Here is a 12,028-nt window from a genome sequence, read left to right on the forward strand (position 1 = left end):
TGGCAGGGCTCCCCCGTGCCGGTGTTTGCTCTGCTGCCTGCCATCCCGGTGCCCGCAGCCTTGTGAGCCAGGCTGGCGCCGAGCCAAGCGCGATGCCGGGATTAGGCACTGCCTCCTACAAATGAGCTGTTAATTATCATAATCTGGTAATTGAGAAAAATCTAATTATGCAAAGCTAATGGATTTAGAGCTGTGCTGGGGAGCACAGGCCAGGGGAGCGCAGCTGGGCAGGGCCACCGTTGCCGGCCCGTGGCTGCAGACACCACGGGGTCTTGCAGTGCCTTTTGCTCCATTCCGGGCCCCACTGGGTGCCCGGCCAGATCCGAGCATCCTCAGGAGAGAGCCCAGCCCTCTCGGCCCCCCTCCAGCCCCACTGGGCCTGGGCACCACCTCCTTCCCGTGCCCGGACATCCTCGCCTCTGATTTCCCCATCTTCCCTCCCGGGAGGTTCCTGTGCCCAATGTGGGGAGCAGAGTGGGAGAACACAGGCCCCCTCCCAGCTTGGGCATCCTCCCCCATCCTGACCTGTCCTCCCCAGCCCCATGGATGCTCCAGATCTCCATTCTGCTCCCACTGCCAGCGAAACAACGCTGCGGGATCTGCCCAGGTAGGTGCCTGCGTGGCAAGGCTGGTAGGGAAAGGCAATACCTTTTACTAGACCAACTGAGATGGTTCAGAAAAGGAGATAAGCTTTTGGGTACACGGGTGCTTCTCAGTACTCACAGGCAACTGTTTTCCTCAGCTATATCGCTGGCTCATAAAAGATTTTGCTTCTTCCTGCACCCCTCGAGGGTGAGGGATGCTGAGCTGTGCCGGCCCCAGCACTGTGCCAGAGCTCCTGGCCTCAAGGTAGCGCCACACCAGAGAGCCGGCCAGCATCCCCGCGGTGGCATGCAGGTGGTACCAGCACCTGGTGCTCCCCTGGGGTCTGTGTCACTGCCCCCCCGAGTGCCCTGCCATCCCCTATCCTTGCCCTGTGCTGGCGGGAGCCTGCTGCCTCGCAGCTTTTGGGGAGCCCAGAGGAGGTTCTTGAGCCCCAGGGTGCAGGAGCTGTGATGAGAATGACACTCAGCACCTCGGCTCCTTGGCCAGCCCGATGTCTCCGAGCTGTGCTCCTGCAAGGCTGATGCAGAGCTTGGGGGCCCACCACATCCCCGTGGCCAAAGAGCCGCTGCCTCCCAAGACACAGCTGCCCACGTACCTCTCCTGAGCCCGGGGCCATGCAGCCCTGCCCCGGGCGGCTTCTATATGCCCTGGCAGGGGGATGTGAGGAGTTTGCCTGCCTCTCCCTCCCGGGGGAGCCCACGCTAAGTGCACAGAAATGGTGGAAGTAGAGCAGGACTCCAGCTAATTGCCTGCACCCCCAGGGGACAGGCGCTGAGAACGCCCCGAGCTTTCCAGGATGTTTAAGCCTCTGGCTCCGGTTCCTGCAGGATGCGGCAATCACTAAGTACGTCTGTGGTCTCGGCACTCAGCGAGCTTCCCTCTCGGGGCAGGGTGCGGGCAGCACCATGCCGCACTGGTCCCACCCCAGCACTGGCACAGGCTGCCTGCCGCACAGCCCAGCCCGCCTGCCTGCCCGTTGGCCGTGCCGGTCATCCACTCCTCAAACCTCCTCCAGCACCTTGGGCTTAGCAGGGAGAGGCAGAGCCGTCTGGCAGCATGTGGCTGGAGGAAGACCAGAGGGCCCCCCCATGCCCCTGGGGTCCCCCCCAGCCCTTGGCATCCCTTCCTGCGGGGGGCTGCCCCGATGAGCACCCAACATGCGATGCTCCGGCCCCGCAGCGGCGCCCGTGCAGCCTGGAGGAGTTTGCCGGCCGCTCCACCCTCCATGGCATCCAGCACATCTTCCGGCACCGGCGCTACACTTCCCGAAACCTGCTGTGGTTGCTGGCCTTCCTGGGCTCGCTGGCCCTCCTCATCCACGCCTATGCCAAGTGCGTGGGCTTCTACTTCCAGTACCCCCACAGCACCCAGCTGGAGGAGGAGACGGCGCGCAACAAGACCTTCCCCGCCGTCACACTCTGCAACCTCAACCCTGCCCGCTTCTCGCAGCTCTCTGGCCATGACCTGTATTGGGCAGGGGAGATGCTGGGTCTCCTGGATGGGGCTGGCCAGCCCCTGGTGCTGGAGAGCCAAGAGAAGAGCAGATTGGAGGCTCTGCTGGGGACACTGGCCATGAGCGAGGAGGAGAAGAGCCGCCCCTTCGACCTGGAGGAGTTTTATGGGCGCGTGGGCCACCAGCTGGACCTGGGCGAGATGCTTGTCCACTGTATGTTCGGTGATGAGGAGTGCAACGGCAGCGACTTCCAGACAGTGAGTGCCCAGTGGCAGGACATCCCGGGGGGGCAGGGAGGGCTGGGCACAGCCCCTGTGCCCGCAACCACAGCCTGGGGCACTGCTGGCATGCTGACAAGGGGATCCTAGCCCCCGATGACCGGGGATCAGGGGTGTGGAAAGTTGCCAGGGGCTGGTTTTTGCAGGCTGTAAGGCTGCCTGGTTTGACGTGGGGTTTGTCGGGGCTGGGGCAGAGCCTGTGCAGAGCAGGGGTGCGCTGGGCTGGGCTGGGCTGGGGGTGCTCTGGCAGGGCTTGTGCTGTGAAGCCGAGCTGAGAGGCACAGGGAAAAGGTGGGCTGGGGAGCCCAGCCCTGGGACTTGCCCAGCCTGGATCAGCCCCAGCAGAGGCAGGCTGTGACCCGCAGCCTTGCTCCAGCCCAGCCGGGAAGCCTGGCTCCTTACCCCTCCCGTGGGCTCTGGGGGAGAGCCAGGCTCCCGAGGGCTTGTGGAGGGAGGGAAGGTAGATCCCTGTCTGGAGGGCTTTGGAAGGGAGCAAAGCATATCCCATCCTAGCAGAGCAGGGGCCAGGGGATGGGCTGCATCTAGGCAGTAGGGTAAATGAGTGGATGGAGGCATAATCCTGCCCTCCCAGCCAGCATGGGGATATGCCTGTGGGCACCAGCACAGGGAGGTGGCTGAGCTCTAGTGTTATCGGAGCTGGAAGAATTACAAAACTTGTGAAAGTCCCGGTGATGGATGCCACACAAGCGCCCTCGCCTCAGATGCTCAGCACAGGTTTGCACAGTCCCAGTTCGGCTAAGGGTGAGAGAGAGCCACAGCCCTTGCGTAGGGGTCCAGGGAGCCACCCGTACCCCGCTGGGGTGGGGAGAGCCAACCCACAGGGGCAGGCAGGGCTGTGCAAGGACAATGACCCACGCCGGGAGCTGGCACCCCAACCCTGCCATGCCACTGGCTGGTGGGCAGCCTGGGGGGCTGCCTAACCCTGCCTGCAGCCTCCCCGGGGCACCGAGTGGGTGCCCACCGCTGCCGTGCTGGGCTCTCCTGGCTGGCAGCCGCTGCTGGCTGGCAGATGCAGCGCTGCGAGTCGGGAGGGTCTCTAATTTAGCGTGACGGCTCCGCTCATCGCACTAATGAGAACAAAGCCGGTCTGCTGCGCAGGGCCCTGCAACCAGGTGTTAGGCAGCTGGCGGGAGGCACAGCCGCGTGCCGGGAGAGCGCCGACGGTGAGGGGGGACCCGCAGCCGCCTGCATGGGCCAGCTCATGCAGGGCCGTGGCCACCGCTAGAGCCAGGCTCCTGACACCCTCCATCATCTTCCCACCGGCCACAGAGCCGCCGGTGCCCAGCTGGGTGCCGCAGGGCTTGGGTGCATGTCACCCTGGTGCGCCGGAGCCAGGCGGGCATTGCGTGGGGATGCGGGCAGGGCAGAGGTGATGCCCAAGAGGGAGCCACCACCTCCCCTCCTCTCTTCTTTGCTCCTGAGTCAACAGCTGAGGATTACAGGGCTGTAAACAAGGGGATCAATGGTGCTGATGGGAACATTTCCTGGTAATAGCTCCGGCCTGTAAAACACAGCGCAGGGGGAGGAAGGGGAGGCTCTGCTCTCAGAGCTGTTAACCCTTCCCACTCGCAGCCATGTGCTGGCTTCTTGGTGGAGAGGGCTCGGACTCGGGCTTGCTGGGGCCAGGCTGAGTGCCCCAGGCCGGGTGCCCCAGGCCAGGCAAGGGCTGGGTGCTGGTGGGGTAGAGGCTGTGCCCCGAGGGCAGCAGTGCTGGCGGCTCGAGGGGCTATTCCGGCCCTGGGGGCTTGGGTGACCAGCCGTGGGCCAGGCTGCTGTGCCTCGGCTTGGGCAGGCACCCTGAGCAGAGCCGAGGTGATGTGCAGCAGTGTGCCTGGCCGCTGGGCACGCAGCAAGGTCAGCGTTTGTCAGCAGTGGGATGCCGAGCTGGTGATGCTGGAGGAGGTGTGCCGACCTCTGTGGCTGCGGGGTGGCTGGCCTGCACTGCTCGGAGATGGCTGCGAAGAGGCAAGTGTCATCCCAAGGAGGAGCTGCCAGCACTGACGGGAAATGTTCGTGTCGTCGTAGAAGGATGCTCAGCCCTGGTCTGTGGTGCGTGGGAAGACAGGGGCTGCTGCGGGCAGATGGGAGCAGCCACTGTGGCATTCCCTGGCTCCTGAGCAGGGCAGAGAGTGCCGTCAGCCCTGCCCGGCAGCCTGGTCTGCAGGGCTTCAGACAGGTGAAGAGGCCTCTTTCTGCTGTTTGCAGGGGAGGGTGCCCAGGTGGGTTTCCTTGACCTTCCTCAGGCACCTCCTAGGGCACATCTACCAGGGATTCCAGCCTGTTCTCTTCACTACCATCCCCCTGGGAGGAACAAGTACCCCAGCAGGCTCAAGGCTCGGGCACCAGCCCTGCCCCGAACTCTCACCGCTGCCCATGCCACAGCTGCTCACCTCACTGCCAGCCACCTTGCTGCTCACCTCCACGCACAGGCTGCCCTGAACGTGCCACAGCCCCTGCACACATGTCTGGCTGTCCCATCACCCCAGCATCAATGCCTGCTTGTGCCCTCCTCCGCAGGACTCCCTGTCACCGGTGCCACCCCAGGACAATGCCCTGCAGCCACACAGCCACACCACTGCGTGCTGCACGCTGTCCCTACCACCTGAGCAGGACAGCGGGTGGTGAGTGCTTGGCACTCGAGTAGATGCCTGCATCCCTCGGGGGACTTGGCCTGGCCACGGTGCCCTCCACTCACCCTGCTTGGGGCTGGCAGGTAAATGTCAGCCTATTTTTATCTGCTCCCTCATGGGGCGGCTGTTCCTTCCATTTGGATGAGCAGATGTACCTCCATTTCTCATCCCGCTGGGGACCAGGGTTAATCTCCCTGAAATTCACCTTCCCTACTTCCTGGAGCTGCCCTCCCCGGGGCTGAGCAGTGGGAGATCACAGACTAATCCTCCCAAAATGAGCCGGGCTGCGGTGGGCTCTCCATGTCACACCGTGGCTCCCGAGAGCATCACCTGCGGGCGGGGAGGGCCAGCTCCCCCCTGCAGGCTGGCAGGGGCTGCCTCCTGCCAGCGGCTCAGCGAGGCTGCACGGGGCCAGGCTGGCTGTGGAGGATGGAGAAGGCGCTGGGGTGGAGCGGGGATGTGCCATGGGGTTTGCTTCCTGCTGGCTCGCTGTGGGGCTGTGGACACGGGACTTGGAGGACGACCCAGGCAGCACTGAACAGCATCGGTGCAATGTGTAGCCAGAAGCACAGGTAATGGGGCTGCAGCCAAAACACCCCTGGTGAGCACCGCCTGTGTAATTATACCTGTTTCCAGTGGTTTTCCCAGCCAGTGCAGACCAAGGCACCGCTGAGGGGCCGGCATGGCGGCCACGGCCACGCACTGAGTGATGGTGTGTGTAATAGCAGGGCTGGCGGGTAATAGCAGCCTTGGAGTCCATCAATAACCCCGCTCCCTGATGGATGCCTCCCTCCCCTCTCCTGGCACAGCCGGCAATTAGTTACAGCGATGCTTGCCACTCTCCCCACCGCATCGGCACCGGTAGCGCCAGGGCTTTTGGCAGGGTGTGGAGGTGGCTGTGCAGGTCATCCAGGCACCCTCACCTTCACTCCCACCCTCGTGCCTCAGACAAGAGCGGATATTTTAATGTTCTATTAATAGTTTTACCCCCTTAAATTATTGATCTGAATTTACAGCCAGAGCTGCCAGCTTCACAACAGGCTTTCTCAGGAATCAATCTGGGATGCTGCACAGGAGATTGGGGGCAGAGGGGAGGGTGGGGGGTAAGCCAGCCAGGCTTGGGGCATGGCGCAGGGCTGGGCATGGGGGGCAGGACGGTGTGGGGCTCCCCGGGCACCCTGCTCACCTCCCGCCTCTGCTGAGCTGCCTCAGGATGATGCTCTCAGTGCTTTTCCTTTGTGAATGCTGAGCCCAGGCCCTTCCTTCCTGGCTGGCAGGTGCCAGCAAGCCCTGGGCAGCCGGCGGGGATGGCACTGCTATCTCTGCCGCCCAGCCGCTGCCTGCCTGCTCCCACCCAGCTGCCTACGGGAGCATCTGTGCTCAAGCTCACCTCCCTGAATTATTTAAAGCTTCCCTGGGTGCCGCGGGAAGATGATAACGTCGGAACCGGGGATGGATGGGGAGCTGGGGCAGCCGGTGGGGAGCTGCTCCTGCCCGTGCTCAGGGTCTGTGCCACCCCCCGGACAGGTCCCTCTGCAGCCAGGCTGGCTTTGGGGACAGGGCTGACCCCCCCAGAGAAGCCGGCATGGGGCTGTGACCCTGCGGCTGGTGGAGGAGACGTCACCGACACGGGAGACGAATGCGTTGCCCCTCCTGCGAGCACCCAGGATTGTCCCCAAGGGTGCAGGCGGGCAGGTCACACCGGCGGGCAGGGAGCCGAGGCAGGCAGAGGCGGCAGGGCCAGGCAAGGTGCCCCGGCATGGGGGTGGCGTGGCGGTGGGGAGGGCGGGAGGGGGTGCGCAGGTGGGAGAGCCCCCGGCCCTCTCGAGGCTGATTGCAGATCCGCCTGGCAGGGGATGCGGAACCTGCCGAAACGGCGGATTTAATTATCTCCGCGGAGCAGCGGGAAACCAGCACGCGGGGAGGGGGTGGTGGGTATGCGGGGCTGGGGCGTCTCGCAGGGGGGACAGCGAGGGCTTGATCTAGCAGGGCTGTGCCCCCCACAGCCTCCAGCCCCACGGCAGCCACCCACTGCTCCCATGCCGATAACCCCCCCTCCCGCCTCCCCTGCGGGAGGGGCACAGCCCCACGCTGAGTCAGGGTCCCCATGTGGTGCTGGGGACCCCCTCGGCCATGCACCCCCTCGCAGCCCCCTCCCCGGCCCCAGCACTGCTCAGTATGCTGCACGCTCCCTCTGGGCACTGGGCAGGAACTCTTCATTTCACACATCGTTTCCTGCTGCTGCTGCTGCAGAGCCACCCGCAGTCCCATCCCCGTCCCCCCTCGGCTGCCCCTATCCCCATCCCCTCGGCGTCAGCCCCTCAGCTGGCGCCGGGACTGCTTGGTGCTCGCTGCCATCCATGTGCCCTTGGCACGGCCCATGGCCATCACACCCTGTCCCCTGGGCACTGTCCCTTTGTCACCACCTGCCAGCCCCCTACACTCAGCACTAATCCCTGGCACCATGCCCCATCCCCTCCACCCTGTCCCCTTATCACTGCTTGCCATCCCTCTCCCCTTGGCTCTTCCAGTCCCCCCCACGCCCCCTTGGCCCCTCTCCTTGCCAAGGGGCGCTCCCCACTGCCAGCCCAGCCACACTACCCCTGCCTGCTCTGCTCTGCGCCTCGGTGGGGGAAAACCCTGCTATTCTCCCGAGAGGTGGGCCCTGGCATCCCAGCCAGCCTGGACCTGGGGTGCTCCTTGTTGCCCCAGCTGCTGCAGCACAGAGGGGTGCCTGGCCCCGGCGGTCCCCAGGTGTGGAAGAGTTAACAGGCAGGGCCGGTTTGCCCGCCTCACCAGGCAGGAGGGGCTGGGAGATGAGGGAGCAGCAGGAGAAACCAGGAGTGATCAATACCGTGTGCTGGAGCTGTGCACAAATCGCAGCTCGGAACCATAAATCTCCCTCCCATCACAGGCGATGAGGATGAGAGAGGAGCTTATCTCCCAGCTGCGGCGCTGCCAGCCGCTCCTCCTACACGCGCCCCGCCACACGCCGCCATGGGACTGCGCCAAGCCGGCCGGGAGCTGCAGCCCCCCATCCTGCCGGGCACCCCACGGCCTCCGCAGGGCAGGTGGTGGGTCAGCGGTGGGGAGGCTGGCAGCTCCCGGGTATGTATATAGCTGGGCTGCATCCGAGGGGAGCAGGCACGCATGGCTTCAGCCAAGGGCTGGAGGCCAGGGTGATGGGCTGCCTCTGGGCAAGACATCCTGGTCCGGCTGAAGCCGCTCTGGCTCTCCGGCTGCTCCTGCCAGCCGCCTGAGATGAATCATCCCGGGCGAGTGAGTCAGCTGCCGGCCCCCCGGCCCGGCCCACCTTGGCAGCAGGGCTCGGCAACAGCATCCGCTGCTCTTCCTCACCCACCCCTCGGCACAGCGGCGGGGCTGTCGCTGCTTGGCTTTCTGCAAGGGAAGAGCAGCGTGGGGGACATCCAAAGGCTTGGGGAGGGACAGACAGCATGAAGGACTCGTCAGGGTCCCCAAGAGTGACTCCAGTGCTTTGCATGTCCCTTCCCAAGCCAGAAGCCCGCTGACCCCCATCTGAGCACCAAATGCTCCAGGCAGGCTCGGACCACAGGCACGTGGCAAGCAGCCTGTCACTGGTGTCTGGCCAGGATCAATTTAATCCGTCCAACCCAAGGAAATCCAGCTCAGCCTGTTCTGGAAAGCACCAGCAGCAGGCAGGCAGGCAGGCTATGCTTGCGACCCTGTCCCACGGCCCTGGCCAGCCTCCAGCTGCCCCGGTACAGCATGACTGGTCACTTGCCAGAGCTGGGGTGAGGCCAGGGCTGCTCTGGCTGCATCCAGCTCACCACGGGCTCTGTGCCGGCAGGCTGCTGCCCAGAGCATCCCCCAGCTGAGCCAACCAACATCCCCACACCCAGAGGAGGGCACACACGCTGCCACTTGAACTGCTGCATGTGAGCCTGGGGGCTCCTGCCAGAAAAAGCCCAGCCCTGTGCAGGCAGCGCTGGGCTGTGGTGCCCTGGTCAGGGGAGGACCAGGACCCATCACTGGGCAATGCCCGCACCCAAGCAGGAGGCAGTCCTGGCTGCCAAGGGCTGGCAGCTGCCACCATCATGCCCAAGAGCCTGGGCTGGCATGGGTGACGTGACACTAGCCCAGTGTGGCATCGGCCATGAGCTGAGCCCCTGAAGCAGGCAGGTCAGGATGCTGGGACCCTGGGATCTCCCAACCAAGCCTGCTCAAGAGCAAATGGCTGTGCAGTCAGCAGCTGAGCCAGGATGGATTTATTGATCCAGCATCCACAGGGGCGGGAGCTGGGAGTGGCTCGGGCTTTGATCAGCCTCCTGCAGATGAGGCAGACATCAAAGGCTGGTGCGTGGGCAGTGGTGGCCTCTTTCCGGGACAGCAGGGAAATCCGGCTGCTGTCCTGCTGGGCATGGCCTGGGCTGGGAGCCTGGCTGCCCACGGGGAGCTGGGGCTGGGCTTGGGCAGCCAGAACTGGCACCCCCACCCTTTCTGGTGGTGCTGGGGAAAGGAAAGGGCTGGCAGGGGCCAGGGCATCCCTGGATGAGGAAAATCTCCGGGGAGGCAGGGGGTGCCACGATGATGGGCAGCCAGCCTCCCTCTCTGTGCTGCCGGCATTGGGGCATCCACCATCCCTGGGAAAAGCAGCAGGCCAGGCTGCAGCTGCGTCCCAGGGGATCACGGGCAGCAGTGTGGGGCAGGGTTGGCCCCATGGCTGTGCCCAGCTCTGCCCCAAAGGTGGAGGAGTGGGACAGGTGAAGGGAGCAGGGCAGATGTTAGTGCAGCTGCTAAGCAGGGGTGACAGGTGGGATAAATGAGCCCGGGCTCTCCAGGGGCCAGTAGATTAGAATCAATAGGAAGCAGGAATAATTTATTTGTTTGATATCGCCTGTTAATTAACTGGGCTGATGTGTGTGATGGGGAGCGGCAGGAACCCCTCCACCTGCTCAGCTGGTGCCTCTCCATGGGAGCTTAGAATGGCGTGGGGAGTCCCGTCCCCACCAGCGCAGGACCCATCCCCACTTTCAGCACCGGGGCAGGACGGGGACAGGAGGGGATGGCATGCGAGAGACGGCATGCGAGAGCTCCCGCAATGGCTTGACCACCTGCAGCAGGGCACGAGGCAGGGAAGGGGCGCGCACGGGGACGCTGCATGGCTGGAGGGCCAGCAGTGCGCATGGTGCCCTGGCTCAGCATCCCCTCCCTGCCCTGGGAGGCTGCAGGGAGCAGGGGGTTGGGGCTGCAGGCACCACCAGACCTCATCCTGCGCCTCCCCGGCTGCTGTGGCACTGGTGCGGGCCACGTGCCCACTCCACCAGCCGAGCGTGCCTCTGACCCGGGCCACATCTGAGGGCTGCCTCCACCTCCTCCCGCATCTGCTCTGTCCCCAGGGCGGCTGGCTGTGGGCTCACGCACGTGTCGCCCACGCTCCTGGCACGCGTCCTTGGCCCTGCTTCGCCCGCATCCTGCCGGGCTCGCCCGCGTCCTTGGCAGCCCTGGTGGGAAGGGCTGTGAGCGCAGCTGGCTGGAGACTTGCCCCAAGGCAGTGGCACCCTTGCTGGGGTGCAGGCACACAGCTGTCCCCAGGCCCCCGCTGACAGGGTGCTATGCTGCCCTGGCTTCATGGCCCTGCCTCAGCCCCCTGGCCCCAGGCAGCACCATCACCTTCCTCTGTTTTTTTTTAAAGAATAACATTTCTGCTAAATACTTTAATCAGATTAGTAGCAGTGTGTCTGCAGTGCTGTTAAATCAATGCTCCCCAACACATCTCGGCGGCTAGAAATCAATTACTGTTTAAGCCGTGCCTTGGTCCCTGGCCTGCGATCAATATGGGAGATGTATTACTCTCCCAGAGTCTTTCCCACTAAAAACCTTTCATTTGTATAACAGGAGCTCAGGCAAAGTACCGGTGCCCTCCCTTCCCGCCTGCTCCCTGGGGACCAGACAGCCCCATCCCAGCCTGGTGCTGGGCAGCTGCTGGGGATTAGCTGGCTCGGGAGCTGTGTGCCACTGGGTTGGACAGTCCTTGCTCCATGGGGAGATGTGCAAGACTGGGTCAGCACAAAGGGGTCCCCCACACACTGGGGTGGCAGGTTGGAGACCCATGAGCAGGGGTGCCTGGAGACCCCCAGGCTGCCTGGCCCCTGCTCCAGTGTGGCTGGATCCCCTGCCTGCCCCAGTGCCAACTGCCCCGGGTTCTGCCCAACACTGCATCCCTGACCAGGGCACTGCCAGACCCAGGCACCTCACAGGGAGGGCACCACCACTCCCCCTCGTGCCCCAGCCCCAGAGCTTTGCCCCTCTTCAGCCCCCTCTCCCCACAGGGCTTTTGACTCCCTCCTCCATCCTTGTCCCATAATTTGGAGATTGAGCTCCATTATTCATGATAAGGATCTTTAATTAGCTGTGAATATTAATGACTTACTCTGTAATTAATCATGCTTTGCATGCTGTGGAGGGGGTAGCTCCCACCACTACCATGGCTAAGTATGGGTGGGGAGACCCGCTCCAGCGGCAGGGGCAGCCCCAGGGTCTCACCCCATCCCGGGTGAGATGCGGGGCTCGGGGTGAGGTTGCATGGGGTGCTAGCTGAGACCCTGCATGTGGGGCAGGTGCCACCAGCCAGTCCTACTGCTTTGGGGTCAGCACCCCCACCCGCCCCATGGGGAGAAACTGGCCCTCCACAAACACACTGGCAGCTTCCCAGCCGGAGGGTCCAGACTCCCGCCCCCAGGCTGGGGCTGAGGGGTGCTGTGAGGCACAGCAGGGTGCTGCTTTCACCCTGCCTCCTGCCCCGGTCCTGCTTCAAGAGCTGGGGCAACCTGGGCTGTGCTGGCATCATATCCCCCCACCCAGCTCCTGGGAGTGCCTGGCAAGGGACAAAAAGTGGCTTTCAAGGCATCCACATCCTCTTCTGTCCCATGCAGTAGGCTCCAGGCTGGGTCCTGCCTAGGGGCTGCCGGGCCAAAGCACCTGCCTGCACAGAGCAGGTCTGCATTTGCCAAATCCCAGTGTCACCCCTACACAGCTATGGGTGCCCTGCCTGAAGCGGG

The 12,028-nt window shown here is 64.2% G+C and overlaps 1 protein-coding gene across 1 annotated transcript in view; it reads left to right on the forward strand.

The window, feature by feature from the left end:
* The first annotated feature begins 1,619 nt into the window (after positions 1-1,619).
* The window catches only part of ASIC4 (acid sensing ion channel subunit family member 4), a 65,879-nt gene continuing 55,470 nt past the window's right edge, over positions 1,620-12,028 (forward strand). Inside the window, exon 1 of the mRNA XM_069781197.1 lies at positions 1,620-2,316. Within this exon, the coding sequence (XP_069637298.1) occupies positions 1,663-2,316 (654 nt within the window). The 5' untranslated portion in view covers positions 1,620-1,662. The remainder of the gene's footprint in view (positions 2,317-12,028) is intronic.

The sequence above is a fragment of the Haliaeetus albicilla genome, chromosome 4 (genome assembly GCF_947461875.1).
Source record: "Haliaeetus albicilla chromosome 4, bHalAlb1.1, whole genome shotgun sequence".
In the NCBI taxonomy this organism is placed as follows: Eukaryota; Metazoa; Chordata; class Aves; order Accipitriformes; family Accipitridae; genus Haliaeetus; species Haliaeetus albicilla.